Source organism: Gadus morhua, chromosome 8 (genome assembly GCF_902167405.1).
Source record: "Gadus morhua chromosome 8, gadMor3.0, whole genome shotgun sequence".
In the NCBI taxonomy this organism is placed as follows: Eukaryota; Metazoa; Chordata; class Actinopteri; order Gadiformes; family Gadidae; genus Gadus; species Gadus morhua.
Genome location: NC_044055.1, coordinates 8151881 through 8171880, shown reverse-complemented (window position 1 = coordinate 8171880; position 20000 = coordinate 8151881). Strand labels below are relative to the sequence as shown.

Below are 20000 nucleotides of genomic sequence, written 5' to 3'. Positions count from 1 at the left end.
TTTTCATATATATATATATATATATTATACATACTTTAAACAAACAAATAAAAAACAAAAACACCAAGCTCCCTAATTGGGTAGGGTTGAGGGTTGGGGGGAATACATGCTAACAGGGGGGGTTGGCATTTTTCTGGATAACATTCACCATAAAGTGTACATTTCTCAAATGATTACAAGACTTTGGATTCTTTTTTTACTAAAAGGGATTATGATCTAAGTAGAGTCAAAAATAAATACAAAATATTCAGATAAAATATTTATAAATCCGGTTAAATCTGATTAGATAAAACGACTCATTGAAATCCGATGACAAATATAAACGTCATGGTGCTTTTTATCCAGAAAAAAAACACAGCTCCTCTGTTTACTTGAATTTGTCTAAGGGCCAATCTTTGCCAATCTCTAATAGACGGCGACTTTGATGCATCACAGCCAACGGGTCGAAGCAGTCAATCCCATGTCTATGTACATACGTCTATGGTAATGACAACCCTAAAGAAATGACTCATTTGACAGCTGTAAAGTGAGGTAACTAGCAGTGTCTTACCCAAAGTACTGGTGTGGTTTTAATCAACTTTACTTCAACTTTATTTATAAATTAGCATTTAATTATGTTCCCTCTACGGTCTGTGGTTTTATGTTCTTTTCAACACACATGCTAAACTCTTTCATAACAACACAGACAGTATCATAAGTGGTCCTATTAACACCCAACTTCATCGGATAAAAAACAGTTTAGTTACTGACACGGTTATTGGCGACATGTGGCATTTGTGTACATTTGAGGACAGGGTTAAATGTGTGCAGCACATGTGATACGTGATAAATAAAATAGGAAAATACATTGCATAGATACTGATGAGATGAACCTGTAATATTTCATAGTACAGCTGTTTCTTAAAACGCATCACTTATTGAACATAGCTTGCAGTTTGAGCATCACACCCTCAATAGAACCATACAAATGAAAAGAAACCTTTATGGTCAAACTTTAACAGACCATTCTCCTGCCATGCTGATCATTTCAAAACACCACCAGGCTCTGTCGCCATGTATAGTGTGAAAAGGGATCAAAGAAAATCATTTTATAACAAAATGCATAACAACCATGAATTTGTACATTTGATTTAGTGTTATCAATTTCCTCATCAGTCCTAACAATACAGCCCAAAAAAAAAAATAGCATTGAAGGTTTGGTTTCCTGGAAGATGGCACTGCTTTTATTGGTGCTGGCTGAAGATGTAGGACCTGTACAATTGTTCCTCTTATCTCGTGCCAAAAACGTTGACTCAACTCATTCATCTTTTTATCTTTTCCAGTCGCTCACACCCAGCCTTCTCAACTGTTAGCGATAGCGTTAGCTTGAATTCATTTTTTTTCTTCCTCTTTTTCTTCCCACCATTTATACATAGTCCAGCCAGTCATCAGAAGGCTTACTTACTCTTCTGGGAGCCAATCATCACCTTGGAGACAAAGTTGACGATGGCACTGGCTGGCTGTTCGGGGTCATGCTCAGCAAACAGGTGGCACACATTGTCCATCGAGTTGCCAGTTTTGCGAGCCACAAACCCAAAGATCCTGTGAATGGAGACACATGAGCACATCATGAGGCAGGGGCTCAATACAAAAGGAAATGACAAATTAAATGTTGATAGCACATCAGACTTACTTTGCAGGACAGCCATCCTTTTTCCACCTATGACGCGGAAAACATTGAATAAAAGGGGATGTTATTCCGATATTTGTGCATGTTAGACAATTAAATCGATTATTGAATACAATAAATACACAATCACTTCCTGTCCAGAGCGCATGACTTCTTAAAGCAAATGAACACACTAATGTATACTGAATGTATACTAGCATGTATACTCGTGTTTAATCTATATTCGTATATGATGCATCTGAAAGGTGGTGCTCACTTTCTGTCTTGAGGGTCCAGAGCACAGTAGATGACCATATTCACAGGGTAATGTCTCCTGAAGAAGAGCCTGGAAAGAGCAGGGATTCACCGTGTTACCAACGTTAACGTGAAGAACCAAACAAAGAGAGAGGATAAGACCAAGAAAAGAGAGAGGATAAGAGAAAGAAAATAGAGAATAAGAGAAAGAAAAGAGGGAGAATAAATTGGCATTGAAGTGTACAATTGGTTGGACAGACCGAGCATGAGAGACAGAGCATGGATGGATACGTGACTCTGACTGTGTGTGTGCGTGACTCTCTGTGTGTGTGTGTGTGTGTGTGTGTGTGTGTGTGTGTGTGTGTGTGTGTGTGTGTGTGTGTGTGACTTTGTGTGTCTGTGATTGTGTGTATGTGTGTGTGAGTGTGGCTTTCTATGTGAGAGTGAGAGTGAGTGTGTGCTTGACCTATGTGTGTGGGTTACTGTGTGTGACTGTGTGTGTGACTTTGTGTGACTGTGTGTGTGTGGTCTCTTTGTGTGCGTGTGTGTGTGTGTGTCTATCTTGTGTGTCTGCATGTGTGTGTCTTTCTGTGTGATTGTGCGTGTCTGTGCGCGTGTGTGTGTGTCCTTATGTGTGTCTGCGTGTGTCTTTCTGTGTGATTGTGCGTGTCTGTGCATGTGTGTCCGTGTCTTTCTGTGTGTCTGCGTGTGTGTGTCTCTCTGTGTGATTGTGCGTATCTGTGCGTGTGAGTGTGTGTCCTTCTGTGTGATTGTGCGTGTCTGTGCGTGTGTGTGTGTGTGCGCCCGTGGGCCCCACCTCCTCTGGTTGTCGGTGAGGGTGATGCCCTGGGAGGACACCTTGAAGTGGACCACGGTGGAGGTGGGCAGGGGGTCGGAGGCCAGGGTCCGGGTGGTGGCCTTCTGCACCGCCTGGATCCCCGTCAGGGACTCCATCTCCACGGAGCCCAGGAACCACACGTTACAGGCTGGGGAGTGACGGAGGCGGAGGAGCAGGTTTAAGGGATGAACGATTAATCAAATTCAGACCGTCATCACAATGCGATTAAAAAAAAAAGGTTACTGATTGGAGACCAATAAGGTTTGTTCTTCTTTCTTTCTTTGACAATTCAATAGCTAAATAAAGACGTTATAATATCAATTCATGCATCAATTCATCTCAACATATAGGCCTGGCCTATCGAGCAATTCGATTATTTCCCCAAATCGTTTAGCCCTAGAAAGTTTTACTGCAGGTCTTTTGGCAGATGCTTTGATCCAAACTGGCTTAGTTGTTGATTTGAGCTTTCAGATACATATTTGGGTCAGGCATCTTGCTCAGGGATGTCTGAAGGCAGACTGAAGAACCCACAGTTTTGAACACACAACCTTACACTTGGGAATCAAACAATCCTGATCACTAGACTACACAATCATTTTAGAAAGAGTTTAAATGATTGATGGTATCAGAACTCAGTGGAAATATTACGCAGGTATTTATATTATGCAGTGCCGGGGATATATATATATATATATATATATATATATATACATATATATCAAAATGTTTGAGCCAGTGACTTCAAATTGAATTGAATTGCAGATATTAAGGTTTCTGAATTAGCAACGGCCGCTACCAATAGGTTGTTCAGTCAGGTACAGGCAACCATTGTGATATAATACAATTAGAGAATGCATTGACCATATTGTTACTTCCTGAAAAGACAAGACTTAAGGCTATAATTATAAATGTACTTAATTCATTTAATAATACTTGTCTTACCCAGTTCTACTGCCAAATACAACAATTCTCATAGTACCTGTATGTGTTCTTGGCACAGTGAAAAAATGTGTTCTTGGCGCAGTGCTCAAAGGTGTTCTTCTTATGACATTGCATTCCGGCTAAATTACTTCCTCAAGTGTCTGATGTGCGTGGGAAACTTTTGCATGTTGTCAAACTGACACCGCCACCACAACCGGTCACTTCAGGTCGGAGTCAAGTCAGGTCACAGTGAAATATTTTTTATTTGTTATGTTCAAGGCAGACGGACTGCGGGGGAAAGTGAGGCAGTCCTGGGGGAGCCCAAGGCAGAGGGGGGGCCCATGGCAATAAAAAAAAAAGAAGTAAAATTTTATTTTTTTCCTTTTTTAAATATTTTATTTGAATTATCCACCAGCCCATATTGTTAGGAGTCGCACACGGCCACGTCTCCCCCCCCCCGTCAACAATTGTTCTCTACCTCCCCCCCCCCCCCCCCCCCGGTCAACAATTGTTCTCTATTGAGCAAAAGCCAAAATATACAGTGAAGTGAGCTAGTGGACCGCTCACTCACTCATCAGCCATGATGCCTGGGTGATGACCTCTTATGAGTGGACTAGAGACGCATGCTCACCTGCCCCTTGTTTCAGCAGCTCTGCAGCAGAGTTGGTGACCGAGTTGGAGGTGCTCTCCACCACGTCTTCCAGGGGGTCTACACACATGGAGAGAGAGAGAGAGAGAGAGAGAGAGAGAGAGAGAGAGAGAGAGAGAGAGAGAGAGAGAGAGAGAGAGAGAGAGAGAGAGAGAGAGAGAGAGAGAGACAGAGAGAGACAGAGAGAGAGAGAGGGACAGAGAGAGAGAGAGAGAGAGAGAGAGAGAGAGAGAGAGAGAGAGAGAGAGAGAGAGAGAGAGAGAGAGAGACAGAGAGAGAGACAGAGAGAGAGAGAGGGACAGAGAGAGAGAGAGAGAGAGAGAGAGAGAGAGAGAGAGAGAGAGAGAGAGAGAGAGAGAGAGAGAGAGAGAGAGAGAGAGAGAGAGAGAGAGAGGGACAGAGAGAGAGGGACACAGAGAGAGGGACAGAGAGAGAGAGAGAGAGAGAGAGAGAGAGAGAGAGAGAGAGAGAGAGAGAGAGAGAGAGAGAGAGAGAGAGAGCAGGGTTAATAAAGGCCATGCAGGAACCTTATTGTTTGGCTATTATTGGCTGAATAATTGTTGTTGTCAACACAAAACAGAGCCTTTTAAAATGTCGTCCGGGACCTTCCTGACCAATTTTATTTTCAGTGTATCGTAAAATAAGTACAACTGTGACCTCAAAGCCTAATATTTCTTATTGATGTTGCGTCTACATGTTATTCATTGGAAGATATTTCTCCTCATGAACAAAAAGGCGTGAGTTGGCAAAAAGTGTTACCATTGTGTCTCTATTTGACTCACCTCTGTCAGGAATGATGAGTTTACAGGGTAGGGCCAGTGGTGTGATCGAATGCTGGCAGACCAACGCAGTTAAACTACCTGAAAACAACATACAATTTGATGCAATTACTTAAAAAGCGAGTGAGTGAGTACCACCTTTCACCAGAAGAGGGCGGAATTTCAAGGTCGCCTCTGATCAATGGTGCAGTGCAGAGAAGTGGCCACCGGGGGTCGGCAAGTGTTCAACTAAGAGTGTACAGACGAGAGGACAACCGTACCGAAGTAAGGCTCGTTGGGGCAGCCCTTCAGCCTCACGCCCTTCTGTGTACACTCGATCAGAAAGTGGCGCACCAACTCATTGGACAGATCCCCTCCTGCTAAGAAACAAAGACAGAAACAAAACCCAGAACAAGTTGAGAGTGGTTTTGAAGTGATTCATCCATCACATTAGTTACAGTAAAGAGTCTAGTTTTAGTTACCAGAAAAGTTTCCTGATGGCTCGACATAGCTTGCACCTCAGTGATTCCCAGCCTCTCAAAGTTACACAAAACACCCCACACTGCCACGTTTAATTGCTGAGATTAATGGGATTATGATTCAAACAGAAGAACCTCTCAAGGGGGCGCGGTGTGAGGGGAAGGGGGGGGGGGGGGGAGTTTGAGGGAGAGTGAATGCATGGAATGTCTCCACACAAAGCACAAAGGCCTCAGAGGGAGAGAGGGAGAGAGGGAGAGACGGACTGGCCTCCGTTAAGTGGGTTGGGTTGGGTTACACTCTGTGTCGAAGCAGAGCAGAGGAGCCCCATGTAATGGTGATGTCACCGGAGGTGAGTACTATCAACAGCACGTTAGTTAAAAGGACGCTCATAACCGTATACATCCTGTCACGGAACAAGGGTATGGATGGATGGACATCACTATTCTATGCTACTACTGTTTCAACTTAAAAGTCGAAGAAATGCCACATCGTAGAGCCGGTATTCCCGAGTCAGGAAAGGTTTTCCCTCAGTAATTGGAGTCAACCACTTTGAATACCAATCAGCCCAACCCCCGAGGTACAACCAATCAGTGCTCACCTGGCTCAGGGCAGGGGAGGAGCCAAAAGCAAACAAACTTGGCAATGAGCCGCACTTGTAATTTTCCACCCTATTTCACAATGTCTACCCATAAAACAACCGTGACAAAAAAACCACAACAAACAAACAAAAACCTATTCAACCTCCCATCAGTCTCGGCACTTCCTTCGAGTTAGCGTCCAAATCCTACGTACAGAGGTATATGGGGGTAGGGGGCTTCCGTGGCAAAGACCCCTGGGATCAGGGCAGGCTTACAAACCCCGGCTGGGCCATTGTTGGCAGGTGAAACCCTAGCTGCACATCTAAGACTCCTAAGCAATAGGGGCCTGTGTGGCTCCGTGGCCACTATTGCCCAGGAGAGAGGCCGAGAGCTCCTCTCTTCTCCCTCTCTCCCCTCTCCCTCTCTCTCCCTCTCCTCCCCTCTCTGACACAGGGAGCACCACTCTCAGGTTCCATGCGTGAGGCTGTGTAACCACACTCCTCTCTCTCTTTGAGCACTTTCTAGAGAAGCCTTGTCCTGGGATGGATCTAATCCAGGGATCTTAAGTTAAAAGTTACAAGGGCAGAGATGGACGGCGATTACGCGTCGATGATTTTTGTGGATTTAAAGAGCCAGCGGACCCACGGATTAAGATGGAATTTGCGCACTATGGGATTTAAAAAAGTAAAGAGGGGGGATAATTATCCCCATGGTTACGATCCAAGACAACCCTATGATACTTACTAAGCACCATCGTAACTGTTATGGGCGTTATGGTGTTATCTAATATACTAGGATTTGTATGAAATCCGACAGACCATAGCGTTATAGATACAATGTTGATGATCAGTTGAGAAATTAACTACTGGCCCTTTAAGGGGTTGATTTCAATGATGCACTTTGGGAAGTTCTCAGTAAAAGATACAAATCGCTCGGGCATCGGTGATGGGTGTAGCTGCTGTACCTCTCCGACTCTGCTGTAGGACGGAGGGTGGGGGCGTGGCCACCTTCATGGCCAGCCCGTAGGCCCCTTTGAAGGAGTGGCTGTCCCTTACGATGAAGCAGCCTGCCTCCTGGTCCTTCAGCACAGAGATAGCTGCGGGAGGGAACAACAACCCATCCATTGAATCCGGTTCCGCTTTTTCGGACGACAACATTACTTTCGGCTTCTCTGTGGTAATAATGTCTGGAGCGGGAGAGGCAGCCGCCATACCTTGGTCCCTAGAGATGTCCGGCTTTGTACCAGAACTTTGACGTGTCCTGCACGAACTTGACCGTCACCAGCCGGCTGGACAACACATCTGGAAGGAACCAAAACACAATCCATCGTTAGTATAAAACGGTAAATGGACTGCATTTCTATGGCGCTTTTCTACCCAGTTGCCACTCCAAAGTGCTTTTACAATATAGCCTAACATTCACCCATTCATGCACACATTCACACAACCGACGGCGTTGTCAGCCATGTAGGGCGACAGCCAGCTCGTCGGAAGCAGTTAGGGTTGAGGTGTCTTGCTCAGGGACACCTCCACACTCTCACTCTAGGATGAGTCGGGGATTGAACCAGCAACCTTCCGGTTACCGGAAGGAGACACATGAGTTAGCCTCGGGTAGGGGGCGGGTTACCTGGCAGGGGCGAGGCCACGCCCTGGGTCTGCAGGGAGAGGTCGGGGAGGCTGTTGGGGAAGGGGATGCTCAGGGAGCTGCCGCTGTGGGGGCTGGAGAAGCCGCTGGGCACCGGCGACGCCGTGCCCAGGGAGAGCTCGCCGTCCGACGCCCGCTTCTTCTCGGGCAGCAGCGGCGGCGGCGGCTGCAGCAGCGTGTGGGCCAGCCCGCTGTGACCGCCGCCACCGCTGCCGTCCAGGGAGGTCAGGAGGTTGCGGTCGAGGCACCCGTTGGTGCCGCCGCCGCCGCCGCCGCCGTAGCCCGTCCGGGTCGGGACGTCCTGCTCGCCGTCGAAGAGGTGGCTGGCGGGGCCGCGGCTGAGGGCGTAGCACGCCAGGCGGCTCCGCTGGGCGCTCTGCGGCGAGCTGTGGGCGTTGGGGCCCGGGTGGGGCGAGGGGGAGGGGGGCGAGTGCTGGGCGTAGTCCACCGACATGCTGTGCTGCGGGGCTGCTTGGCGGAGGGGTAGCTGCTCAGGGAGGTGTGGCGGCTCAGGGCCGGGTGCTCAGGCCAGGACTGGCCCGTGGATTGGCTGAAACCAGAGGAGAACGTACGGGTTGGATAAATGAAGATAAATGTACTAAAAGTGGTAGTTGGTGGATTTGATTTGCAGTTTGGAGCCGAAGATGATTAAAGAAGAGATGGCGTTGGATGGTCGAGTTGTACCTGTCGCCCCGATGCATTTTCCCGCTGATACTGTTGGAGCGGGAGTTGCTAAGCAACCTGTGACAGCTGATGGGGGCGTCTCCCTCGTTGACGAGTCCGATGTGGCCGACGCTGTCCGAGTATTCACGAATCTCTGAGAAATATCAATAAATAAATAAATATAAAAAAAAAAATAAAAAAAAGAGTTCACCAAAGGATTCTATGACACCGTTTTAAAATTAGAATTTCTTCCATGAAATCAATGATAAGATTCCAATCCCCATGGTAAATCTGTTAAGAGAAAGTTATTAAATTAAGAGTCATTTTATCGATAAAAGCATTCCAGTTCAAACGACGGAATTCAATTACCCGCCGGTTGCCCTGACCTTGACCATGGGACGCCAGCAGATAGATTATCCCTTCCACGGACCACAGAGTCACACAATCTCACTCAATGGCGGCTACAAATTAAAAGGCCCCTGACCCAATTATCTAAAAGCTTTCAGTTAATCAGTCAACGCCTGGAGCCACTTACAGCCAAGCATTCCCCCTCGCTGGAAACCACAGTAGCAATAGCTGGACAGCTCTTCCACCATGGGCAATACTTGGGTCTCAAACCTTAACAAGAATGCTGGCTCCCAGTTGTCCATCCCCCCCCCCCCCCCCAACCCCCCCCCCCCAATCCTCCCCCCAGTTTTCACTGAGAAAGAAAAATGGGTTTTGTTCCGGTAAGGTCTCTCCCACGTGCCGTAGCCATGGGCATCCACTGTGTAAGAGCAGAAAAATGCACTTGCTCCCGGCAGGGATCGCCATGGAAACGGGGGGGGGGGGGGGGGGGGGCTGCCTGAATGGGGTCTCGGCGAGGTCAAGATGTACATGAGAGTCATGGTGTGGTGTAATGAGATCGCCCGTCTGCATGCGTCTAACCTCTGACCTCGCCCGCTCCGGCGTCTCGCCCGGCGTGCCAAAACGGTGGATGTGAATGTCAGCCTCACACAGTGCAGCCTTTATTAAAACGGGCCGGACAGAGAGGGCTCTGGGCCCAGGTCGGCCTCTCACTCAGTTGTCCGAGGGGCCATTTATCACTGCCATTTATCAAATGTAAATATTGACGCATGAAGACCGGGGGGGGAAGCAAATATGAAAAAGTGCACGGATGTCTCCCACACGAAGCACTGTGCACAACACAACCCTCTGTAACTCTCTCACAACTCTCTCAATTCTCTTTTGCTTCCCACACCATCTCAAGGCCCAGGGTGTGTTCCGCCACGGACCACCTTACGCACCAAGCCTTACACACCGAAATAACAAAAACAAAACACAGCCCCACCACCTACTAAAAAAGAAAGCGCTGCCTTTGTGTTTGGAGACGGTGGTTTCTATTCAGGATACACCGACCACATGGCAGACATTCCTTCAAACCCCAACGCTGCCATCTAAAGCAATGTGGCAGGAATCTCCCCCTGCACACATCCAGGAGCCATCTTTGTTGTCTGTCCTCTGCTCCAGACCGCTAATGTAATGGTAGGGACCCGGCAACAATGCTAGCTCTGACGGCACAGGGAGGGGGGAAAAAAGTCCAGGGCAGCGACGACGAAGGCGAATTCCGAGGAGAAGCACCTCCAAGCAAAACAAGACAAGCAAACAAGTCAACTGAAACAGCCACCCGCGGGCAGCTGTGGATGGAAAACGAACTAACTGACTGTTAGTGTCTCATGTGGTAACTCTATTGTTTTCCTTGTTTTTCTTTTACGTGAGAGACAACACAATGTTACTTGTCATTGTCCTGTCAATCCACACACAACACCTGGTCTATGCTTATCATCACACCGTGTGTTTTGTGCTTTGTATTGTCCCGGTCTTCACCGAACACTTGTACACTCTTGTAAACTCTACCACATAAGGAAATGTTCTCTTCATGTGAGAGTGTCAGTATGAGTGTGTATGATGATGCAATGACTGCTGTGAATGGGATGTGCTTTTTGAGTCAAATGCCTTTTTCTCATGGTTGTCATGGCAGCCTATGCTGCTTGGTGTGTGCGTGTGTGGGTGTGCGTGCGTGCGTACGTGTGTGTGCGTGTGTGTGTGCGGTAGTTACTAATAGCATATCATTCATAACACATTGCTCATTAAGAGAAACTTGAGGTCAACCATTTTAAACACAAATTGTTGATTAGCTCTCTTCGTCGAGTTCCAGATGTTCTTATTCTTCCCTTTGTAATTTGCCTGATGTGTATGAAGAAGATAACATCTGTGTGTGCCAGAGACATTTTTGGGGTGTTTGTGTGACAGAGACAGAATGAACGTGTTTGGTACCGTACCGTGCTCGGGCCTGTAGACTCCGTAGGACGCCTGTCTGAACTGAGTGAACTCCGACATGTTTTTCACTGAGGAACGCAGAGGGAGAAAGACGCCTTTTAGCACAAACACCGTAAGACGATCACATGTCGGGACAGACTTGGTGCGTGCTTCATCAGCGGCCTGCCGCCCCGCATGCTTCACCAGAGAGACACGCGTCCGTGTTTATATCACGTCGGCCTGTCCATCGCCACGGTAACACACTCACCATAAGGTGTGGGCGGAGAGATGGGGAAGGAGGGAGTGGGCGGGGCGATGTCACTCCCGGCCTCGATCCCGCTGTCCATGTCGGGCCCCTGGGCCCTGTAGTCCACGCTGTCGCTCCTGTACAGCATGGCATGCTGACACACACACACAGACACACACACACACACAGACACACACACACAGACACACACACACAGACACACACACACAGACACGTCAGACCCTGCATAATATGATCAACCGCTAAAGCCAAAACAAAAGAGGCTATACACACACGTTGGCCTGTGCTGGTTACAGAGGAACTTCATAGACCAGCCTGTGTTTACTATTCACCTATTGCGTTAACATTTAACTCTTCACCCTTTTTGACGGAACAAATGTCAATATTAAACTACTAAAATGTCACGTTCTGTGCCTCTTGAAGGTAAGAAGGACATGCTCTCTTGTGGTAACAACTAAGGAATGATTGCTGTATTTGTATCTGGATAAAGGACAGTGTAACCATGCTTTTACATGCCAGGAAAAATACAGACTCAGTTCACACCACACTGCATCAATCTAGACCAAAACCTGGATGCAGGAAGGAGATCCCCGTTGGAGACTTAGTCCCGATGGGTTACCTGGGTGGGGGGCAGGCCGGGGGAGTAGGTGCGGGTCCCCCTGAACTCCTCCGAGCTGACCCAGCCCGAGCTGCAGTACCCTGGGGGGTCCGCAGCGTCTCCCCCCTGGCGGCTCACACTCCGCAGAGCCTCTCCATGGTTCTCCCCGGGGCCCACAGCTGAACACACACACACACACACACACACACACGCACACGCGTACGCACACACACACACACACACACACACACACACACAGACACCACACACACACACACACACACACACCACACACACACACACACACACACACACACACACACACACACACACACACACACAGGAAGATATTGTTATTACCCTGCGTCCACAACCCCATAACAACTCCACTGACCCTGGTGAGGGGTCTTTAGGATCATATCTAATTGAAAACAACAATCAATCAATTGTCAAAACATTAGTACATCGACTTTCGACCTTGAATCAATCATCAAACACGTGTTACATAGTTGAAAAGCCTCCCGGCATCAAGGGAAATGAGGGTTGGACTTCTGCCTGTACCTTAAGATACAAAAGAAGACTTGATTGATCGGCGTTGATTTTGTAATGCACTTGAACATAAGACAGAGACATTCATTGTCAAAGACAAAGTCATTCATTGATCCGTAGGTTTCATTTGCCTTCTGGGATATCAATATCATAGTCACATTCGATATTAATACGGGCGCTCCAGCACTGCGTGTTTGTGTGTGTGCATGTGCATGTGTGTGCATGTGTGTTTTAAGGATGGTCGTTTTTTTCTTAATCCGATTAATTTGACAGAAAACTGAATTGTGCACAGAGAGATGGCACAGTAGTGAAGCACCACTGTTTGGAAAGGACAGCTGAGGAATGTTAAGGGGGGGGGGGGGGGGGGGGCTGTGGGGGGGGTGCTGTGGGGGGGGTGCTGTGGGGGATGGGATGTGGGGTGGGGGGGGGGGGGCAATGTTATGAAATATATGTGGTGACCCCATGGAGAGCAGCCACTCAGCACCCCGGGTGTTAATTTGAGCCCCCACACACACACACACACACACACACCACACACACCCACACCACACACACACACACACACACACACAGTCCTGTATCCGTCTCATCCCTGGAAAATGTTAATGGTGGAGAGGTGCTAATGCTTATGGAGGGAGGGGGTGTGTGTCTTTCTGTGTGTGTGTGTGTGTGTCTTACTGTGTGTGTGTGTGTGTGTGTGTGTCTTTCTGTGTGTGTTTCTTTCTATGTATGTGTGTCTTTCTGTATGTGTATGTGTGTGTGTGTGTGTGTGTGTGTGTGTGTGTGTGTGTGTGTGTGTGTGTAGTGTGTGTGTGTGGTGGTGTTGTGTGTGTGTGTGTGTGTGTGTGCGTGTGTGTATGTGTCTGTCTGAGTGTGTGTGTCCCAGTGTGTGTGTCTGCATAGTCGTTGAGTGGGACATTCAGAGACTTGAAGTCCATCGTGGGGTCACTGATCTGAATGGCTGATTCATTACCCATGCAGCGAGCACTGCGACTCTAATTATCTCTGGTGACTCTCACTGTTGGCCCAGGCTCCCTCCCTCCCTCCCTCCCTCTCTCTGAGCAACACAAACAAATACACTATTTTCTAAATATAATATCATTTTGGGTTACCCTAATCCATTTTCTTATCTCCCATAAAATTGAGAAAGAAAATGAACTGAAAAAAAATATGAACTGACATTGTCAGGGCTTTCCCAAGCAGTTACTTAAATTGGTGATAATGTTTTTGATTTGATTCCCACCATTTCTATGTGACATATATATTATGCATACACATGAAACATCAAATTGGGGGAATCAAATCAAAAGATTTGATGAAATATTGTCGTATTTTCTTTTGCGGCTCTTTCCATGAATAAATTGTTCCAACATGGGGAAAAATACAACTTGACTCAAAGGTCACGTCCACAACCCTGACAGCTATTAGTTTCATTGACGAAATTGCATCAAATTAAATGAACATATTTCTTCCCCTCTATGAGTTGGACATGTTGGTTTAGATTCTATCTTCAGGGTCTGGCAGTCAATAGAAACAGTACTATATTTCACCAATTCTTTAGCTCTCAATAACCACAAGGCTTCCATCAGCCAAATCGTCTCTCACCACTTGGACAGACCAATTATTTTTCCTTTACCTTGCAAAAACATGCTCAAAAGATTCCTAAAAAAGAAGCAGTGAGCGACTCCAACTGCTGTTCGATGAACCCGTCTACCGAGCCGTAGATAGTTCGAAACGGCGTTTGAAAAAGAAAGGAAAAAAATAACCACTGGTTGTTGCAACTTTCTGGGTTTGAAATTGATCCTCACTCACATGTCACCACTATCCCCTTCCATATCCTTGATAAAATCGTACGTAATTACCCCCCTGATATCATTAATAACTCATGTTCTCAAGTGGTTCTTACAAATGGTTCCTAAATAAACACCATATGATAAATAATCAAAGCTAAATTATAGGAGACTTTTTTTGGCCGTGCATAGCCAGCAGCACTTTGATTTGAAGTTCCATGCAAGTGTAGTTGATATGCACAGACAGGTACGCCTTTGGAATCGGATTGAAAATGCTTTACCCCGGGGCAAACCTGTTCCTCTCTTGGAATTTCCTCAACCCTCCTCCCTTATACCGGCCTTCGGGCTAAGAACAGGTATATGTCGGGCAGCTATAAGTTAACCTCTCTCTATCTCAGTGAACTGCACTGTAGAAGTAAAAAAAATACAAAATGGAGGAGTGTACGACGACTGCTCTGCTACTCTGTCTTTAAGAGTTGTTCAGAAAAACAAAGCGTGGCAAGGGCGTGTGGCACTGAGAGCCAGACTAATCCTGCACAGAAAACAACTTTAATGAGGACCTCTTCAAAGAGCATTCTTTGAATATTTCCAAATGTTTGAATGCTCGAATGAGATCTGGATATGATCGGGATATTTGAACAACGTCCAGTTTGACATACCTACTGACTGGAACATCAACATATTGCTATGTTTTTCCTTGATAGAAAATCACTGTTTGAGGAAAATGCCCTACGCTCATTTTAACAGCAATTGCTGAGGCCAAATAGTTTGGCTTCATCAGATCACGGTCAAAAGTACATGCCGAATTAAAGCCAATTGTCAGAAATAAACGGCTTCAATTACGATTTTGTTGAAACGATCTACAATCTCCAAACATCAGGAAACATCAACCACAGGAGAGGCGATAAATAGCCCGTTCCGCGTGCTCTCGAATTAACTCCCATTAACTCAACAAATGAAGCGTGTGGAGACGGCAGTGTTAACGAGAACACTCTGGTTCTTGGAGATGGCCATCCTGCTCCTTACTATTTGTGTACCTGGCCGATCAGCGACTCAGATAGCTGCAGGTGGGTGCATGTCTCGACGGCGCTCTTTTCACCTCCGAAATCTGCCGAAAACATCTGAAGACCCTGGCAGCCAGCCGGCTATTTCCAGCCCACTGACTCTGGCCGAGGGAGAGGGGCGGGGGGGGGGGGGGGGGGGGGGAGGGCTTACAGCACAGCTTTGCTCTAAGAAGTTCAAGCTGGGGTTTAAGAAAGTAGGCAAAACAATAGATGGTGATCAAGTAGAGAAAAGCTGCTGAACTACGATGTACCATTGTTTTAGAAAACCGACTGTGCTAATAGACAGGGTCAATATTTGAGCATTAAGGATTTATAAATTAGATTAATCTAGGTATAAATACGACCTTCAACCAACTCACTTGCACTGGAAGCAAGACTGCACTTCCAAGTCGCTAGCGTCACACAACACGCACACACCCACAGTTTACAGTTTACACAACACCGCCACCATTACCACCGGCAGCCCGACCGCATCTCTTACCTGTCTGCTGCGTGTGATGCAGGGAGGTCACGCTTTTACTGTGAAGTCTCTGATCGGTGCCGTTGCCGTTGGAATACTTGGCGTCCGAGGCGTTCCCCACACCCCCATTCCTCTTGACCGAGCCGGAGCGGGACGAGACGGGCATGAAGGTGGGGTCCAGGTCCATGATGAGCTGGTTCAACTGGTCGATGGAGTTGTCGATGTCCACCGTCAGGGACTTGAACTCCTCGTCCCGCGAGCAGTTGTTGTTGTTATTGCTCGTGGCGGGCCGACAGTCTTCGATACCGGCGCCGTTACCGTCGTCGCCGTCGAGCTCGTCGTCGTCGTCGTCAGGGTCTTCCTGAGGTTCTGGACCGTCGCGTCCCTGCCGGAAGACCGGGTTCCTCCACCGGCTTGGGGGGCTGCTCCCGGGCTTGCATGCCAGGACCTCGGTCCGTTGTCGCCCCCGTCCTCCGCCTCCTCCGCCACCACCTCCACCGCCTCCTCCGGCGTCCTCCGCCCACGTAACCGAACTGCTGGGCGGCCACCATCTGCTGCTGCCGCACCCAGGAGTGAGTCGAGTAGCTGCCCTGCCTGAAGAGCTGCTGCTGCTGGGCAACCCGCCGCCGCCGCCAGGCGCCAGAGCACTGGGGGCCGCCGACGCCAACCGAGTTGGCTACGGTTTGCCAGGAAGCCCCTCCTAGTCTCGTAGTCGTCCCCGACGACCGGCCCAGGGTAGTGAACCTGGTTGTGGTTGTGGTGCTGGTGGATGATATGCTGCTGGTTCTGGTGTTGGTGGTGCGGCGGATGCTGGACCTGCGTCTGCGTCTGCGTCTGCTGATGCTGATGAAGCTCCTCCGCCCCGGGACTCCCGAAGCCGTCGGAACAGAAGTGAGTTCTGGCTGCTCTTGTGGAAGGAGGACGACAGCGGTGCCCAGGCTGTCCACGCTGTGCAGGTCGTGGCCCGTCATCATCACCTCGTCGTCCAGGATGTCCGTCTCCCGCTCCCCGGGCCCGGGGTCTCCGTTGACGTGCGCCTGGTGGGCGGGGGGGCGGTCGCTGCTGCGCCGGCGGGTGGGGGTGCAGCCTCTGCTGCAGCACGGCCGCCCTGGGCCCGCGGTCGTCCATCTCCTCCAGGGAGGGTTCCTCCAGGCCGAAGCCGCTCAGCAGGCGGTTGAGCTCGGCCTTCTCGTGCCGGCTGGGCCCCTGGCCGGGCTGCTTGGGGGCTGTGGTGATGAGGGCGCTGCTGGCGGCGGGGGTGGGGGTGGTGACGGTGCTGGTGCTGTTGGCGACGGGCGCGGGTCTGTCCGTCCACAGGGAGGTGCTGGAGAGGCCCGAGTCGCTGCTGGCGGAGAGGGCGTGGTCGCTGTGGTCGGGGCTGGAGGCGGCGGAGGTGGTGCGGGCCCCTCGGCCCAGCGTGGCCCCCGCCGCGACGGGGCTCTTCTTGGGCGCTGCTCTGTCCTGGCCTAAGCCCTGAGAACGCGGCACTGCAACGAGAAAAGACGCGGCGCCTCACGCGGTCAGAAGCTATGGAGCACGGAGGGGTAACACAGAGTTACCGTGCATGTCACCACCACACACACACACACACACACACACACACACACACACACACACACACACACACACACACGTACAAAGGGACAGACTGCGGTGGTGTTGAGATGGTACACTTGGAGCGTGCTCGCACAACAATTAATGTTAACCAACGACGAAGCCATGATCACACTGAGGGGATGGGATGGAGCGGACACATGGAAGCGGACAGAAAGACCCCACCAACACAAAGCAGACAGGACACACGGACAGAGACAAAATGAATGTTTATTTTGCGTGTGTTTGTGTATGATTCATGTCACCCCGAATCAAATAGAAACTGAATATTTGAGGAACTTTCAAATCTCGGCTGCCCTACCGAAAAAAAGGTTTCTGTTTCTCTGGGAAGAGCCCTGCTGAGGCAGTAGTGTGTGCGGGGGCGCCGTCGGTGGGCCCCCGCCAGAGCTGCCGAGGACCATACCTGTTCTGCTCTGAGAGCCAAAAGGCTGTGACTCAGGGGAGTCCAACCGTAGCATTCCTCACCCGGCTGTGATTAACCTGACCTAGCCCCCCCCACGCAGCCCCTGGCCTCCCCCAACACACACACACACACACACACACACCACACACACACACCACACACACACACACACACACACACACACACACACACACACACACACACACACACACACACACACAGACAGACGCAGATGCACGCGCACACGCACACGCACACGCACACGCACACACACACACACACACATACACACAACCGCCCCCGGCTCGCTCCCTTGACCTCCAGCATATGTCCAAACAACCTCCTTAATCCCAGGACACAGAGTGAAAAGAAAAGAAAAAATGAAAAAAAAACACAAAAAGGTCACGTAGTCATCTGCGAGCCACAGACAACAAATCCATCGCTGTGTCCTGAAAACAAAAAAGTACCTCTGAAGAGATCATGAAAAACAAGCCGGGGCTTAGCAGGAACCCAGCACCTAATAACAGGGCCCGAGCCCTGGCTCTTGTCTGTCTACCTGGAGTCCAAGGGCATGTGAAACGCTGTGTGGCTGTCACTCAAACCCCACAGCCTGGGGTCGGGACAAAGGACAGCAGGAACACGATTCTAATGCGGAGCCCCTCTTCCTAACACCCTAAGTGCCGGCCTTTCAGCCAGGCCCTCACCGGAGGAGCCAACACCAGACACGCATAATAAAAGACTCCCCTGCCTCGGACCCTCCGAGAGGCTCCTGTGCTGCTGATCACCTCCTCCCTGCACTCCCCTCCCTCTCCTCTCCCACAGCACACAACAACAAGCTCGACTGGAGCGGAACACACAACTCACACGGGGTCTTGCCGGGGCCTGCTAGCGTGCGCGGCGTGGGTCAGAAGCCCCCTAGAGACCCAGAGTCTCTCCTCTACGATGCTCCCCTGCAGCCCAAGGTTCAGACGCTCCTCAGGAACAGTGGTCTCCCCTCCCCTTGGCCCATGTTTCTCCCCCTCTCTCTCGCTCTCTCCCTCGCACGCTCTGTCATCGCTATGCCTTCCGCCTCTCTCCTTCGTGGCCCCTCCCTCCCCCCCCCCCCTACTCTATGCTCCCCTCTCAAGGCCCCCCCGGTCTGAATCCTTGGAAGAAAAAAGTAGAAGAGAGAGGAAGAAAAGAATGCAGCCGGCCGTTCCCCTTACCTTCCCCTCCACTGCCAGGTGAACGCAAACGAAGAGCCCCGTCCGAAGTCGCCTCACTCTACACATGCTAGGTCTTTCTCCTCTGTTCTGGTTAAACAACACTGGCCAGGAGAGAATGGAGAGCCTCACAGAGTTGAACAGAGTTGGGCTGGCTTTCCTACTCTCTGAGCTACACTGAAGGTGAGAGTGTTTGTACTCCACACAAGGGGTGGGGGGGGGGGGGGGGGGGGGGGGGGGGGGGGGTGGGGGGGGGGGAGTTGGGAGTGGGGGGGAAGGGGGGGGGGTTGAGGTTTCCAAATATGGGCATAGGAATGTAAACAAGTGGGGCGGGGCTTATCGTGGAGGGGAAGGAGGGGCGTGGAGGGCGGTGAGGTGGGGGACCCCAGTGCGAGTTGTAACCCGAGCTGTGGGCTAGTGTGAGGGGGCTTGGCTACCCCGTTCAGGGAGGGAACGGGGGAGAAAGAGAGAGAGAAAGAGAGAGATGGGGAGGGAGTGGGGTAAAAGAAAGAAAGAAAGAAAGAAAGAAAGAAAGAAAGAAAGAAGAGCAGAGAGAATGGGACCGGGAGATGAAAACAACATTCCTGAAGCTGCAGGCTCGTTCACACTGTAAAAATACACTTTTAATTAGAAGCCTGGCCCTGCCTCCTCTTCCTCCTCCTTCGTCTTCTTCTGCAAGATCGGCTCGTCTCATGGAACCCTGGCGACCGGGTTTGTTTCCTTCGTACATTTTGTGCATCATAAAATTACACACTTGCCATCTTCATGAATAACACCCGCATGAAACAGATGTGGCCTCCAACCTCAATTATGGGGTTGAACAATTGTTTTTTTTCTCTCCGGTCCAGAAACACAGTCATGACCACAGTCCATGAGTCGGCAACCGAGCCTGTTTCAGGTTAAGGAGCCGTGAGCTGGTTACTCAATGCTAACCTCCATTACCACGCAAACTGATGAGAGTCTTCCTGCAGGCTGTGCTCGGTTCCTATTGTGGCAGACGGAGCCATAGCGCAAACTGAATCTCTCTCTCTCTCTCTCTCTCTCTCTCTCTCTCTCTCTCTCTCTCTCTCTCTCTCTCTCTCTCTCTCTCTCTCTCTCTTGTTCTACCACACAAAGGTATGTTGTAGTTCTTATTCTGACTGCGTAATTATTGTGCAGGTTTCCAACATTCTCCGTCATTATGGCCGGTTCAAACACTCCACTCCAGTATGCCAGCCCTGAGTGAGACACAATCTTAATAATCACCACAAAATGTTTCCTTTTCCCTTCCATAACTAGCCATTTGCTGTGAGAAATTCCAAAAAAGAAAAAATGTGCTGT

The 20000-nt window shown here is 49.5% G+C and overlaps 1 protein-coding gene across 1 annotated transcript in view; it reads right to left on the bottom strand.

Annotated features, from left to right (window-relative positions):
- Window positions 1-20000, bottom strand: part of LOC115548621 (tensin-3-like) — a 32043-nt gene that overhangs the window by 720 nt on the left and 11323 nt on the right. Inside the window, 22 exon segments of the mRNA XM_030363385.1 lie at window positions 1-1581; window positions 1673-1699; window positions 1926-1994; window positions 2721-2889; window positions 4294-4371; window positions 5094-5171; window positions 5351-5446; window positions 7092-7223; window positions 7341-7365; window positions 7367-7428; window positions 7754-8242; window positions 8245-8321; window positions 8456-8588; window positions 10756-10821; window positions 11001-11133; window positions 11620-11777; window positions 15483-15983; window positions 15985-16072; window positions 16149-16346; window positions 16348-16389; window positions 16391-16520; window positions 16558-16948. The exon segment at window positions 1-1581 is cut by the window's left edge and continues 720 nt beyond it. Coding sequence (XP_030219245.1) covers window positions 1437-1581; window positions 1673-1699; window positions 1926-1994; window positions 2721-2889; window positions 4294-4371; window positions 5094-5171; window positions 5351-5446; window positions 7092-7223; window positions 7341-7365; window positions 7367-7428; window positions 7754-8242; window positions 8245-8321; window positions 8456-8588; window positions 10756-10821; window positions 11001-11133; window positions 11620-11777; window positions 15483-15983; window positions 15985-16072; window positions 16149-16346; window positions 16348-16389; window positions 16391-16520; window positions 16558-16948 — 3287 coding nt within the window. The 3' untranslated portion in view covers window positions 1-1436.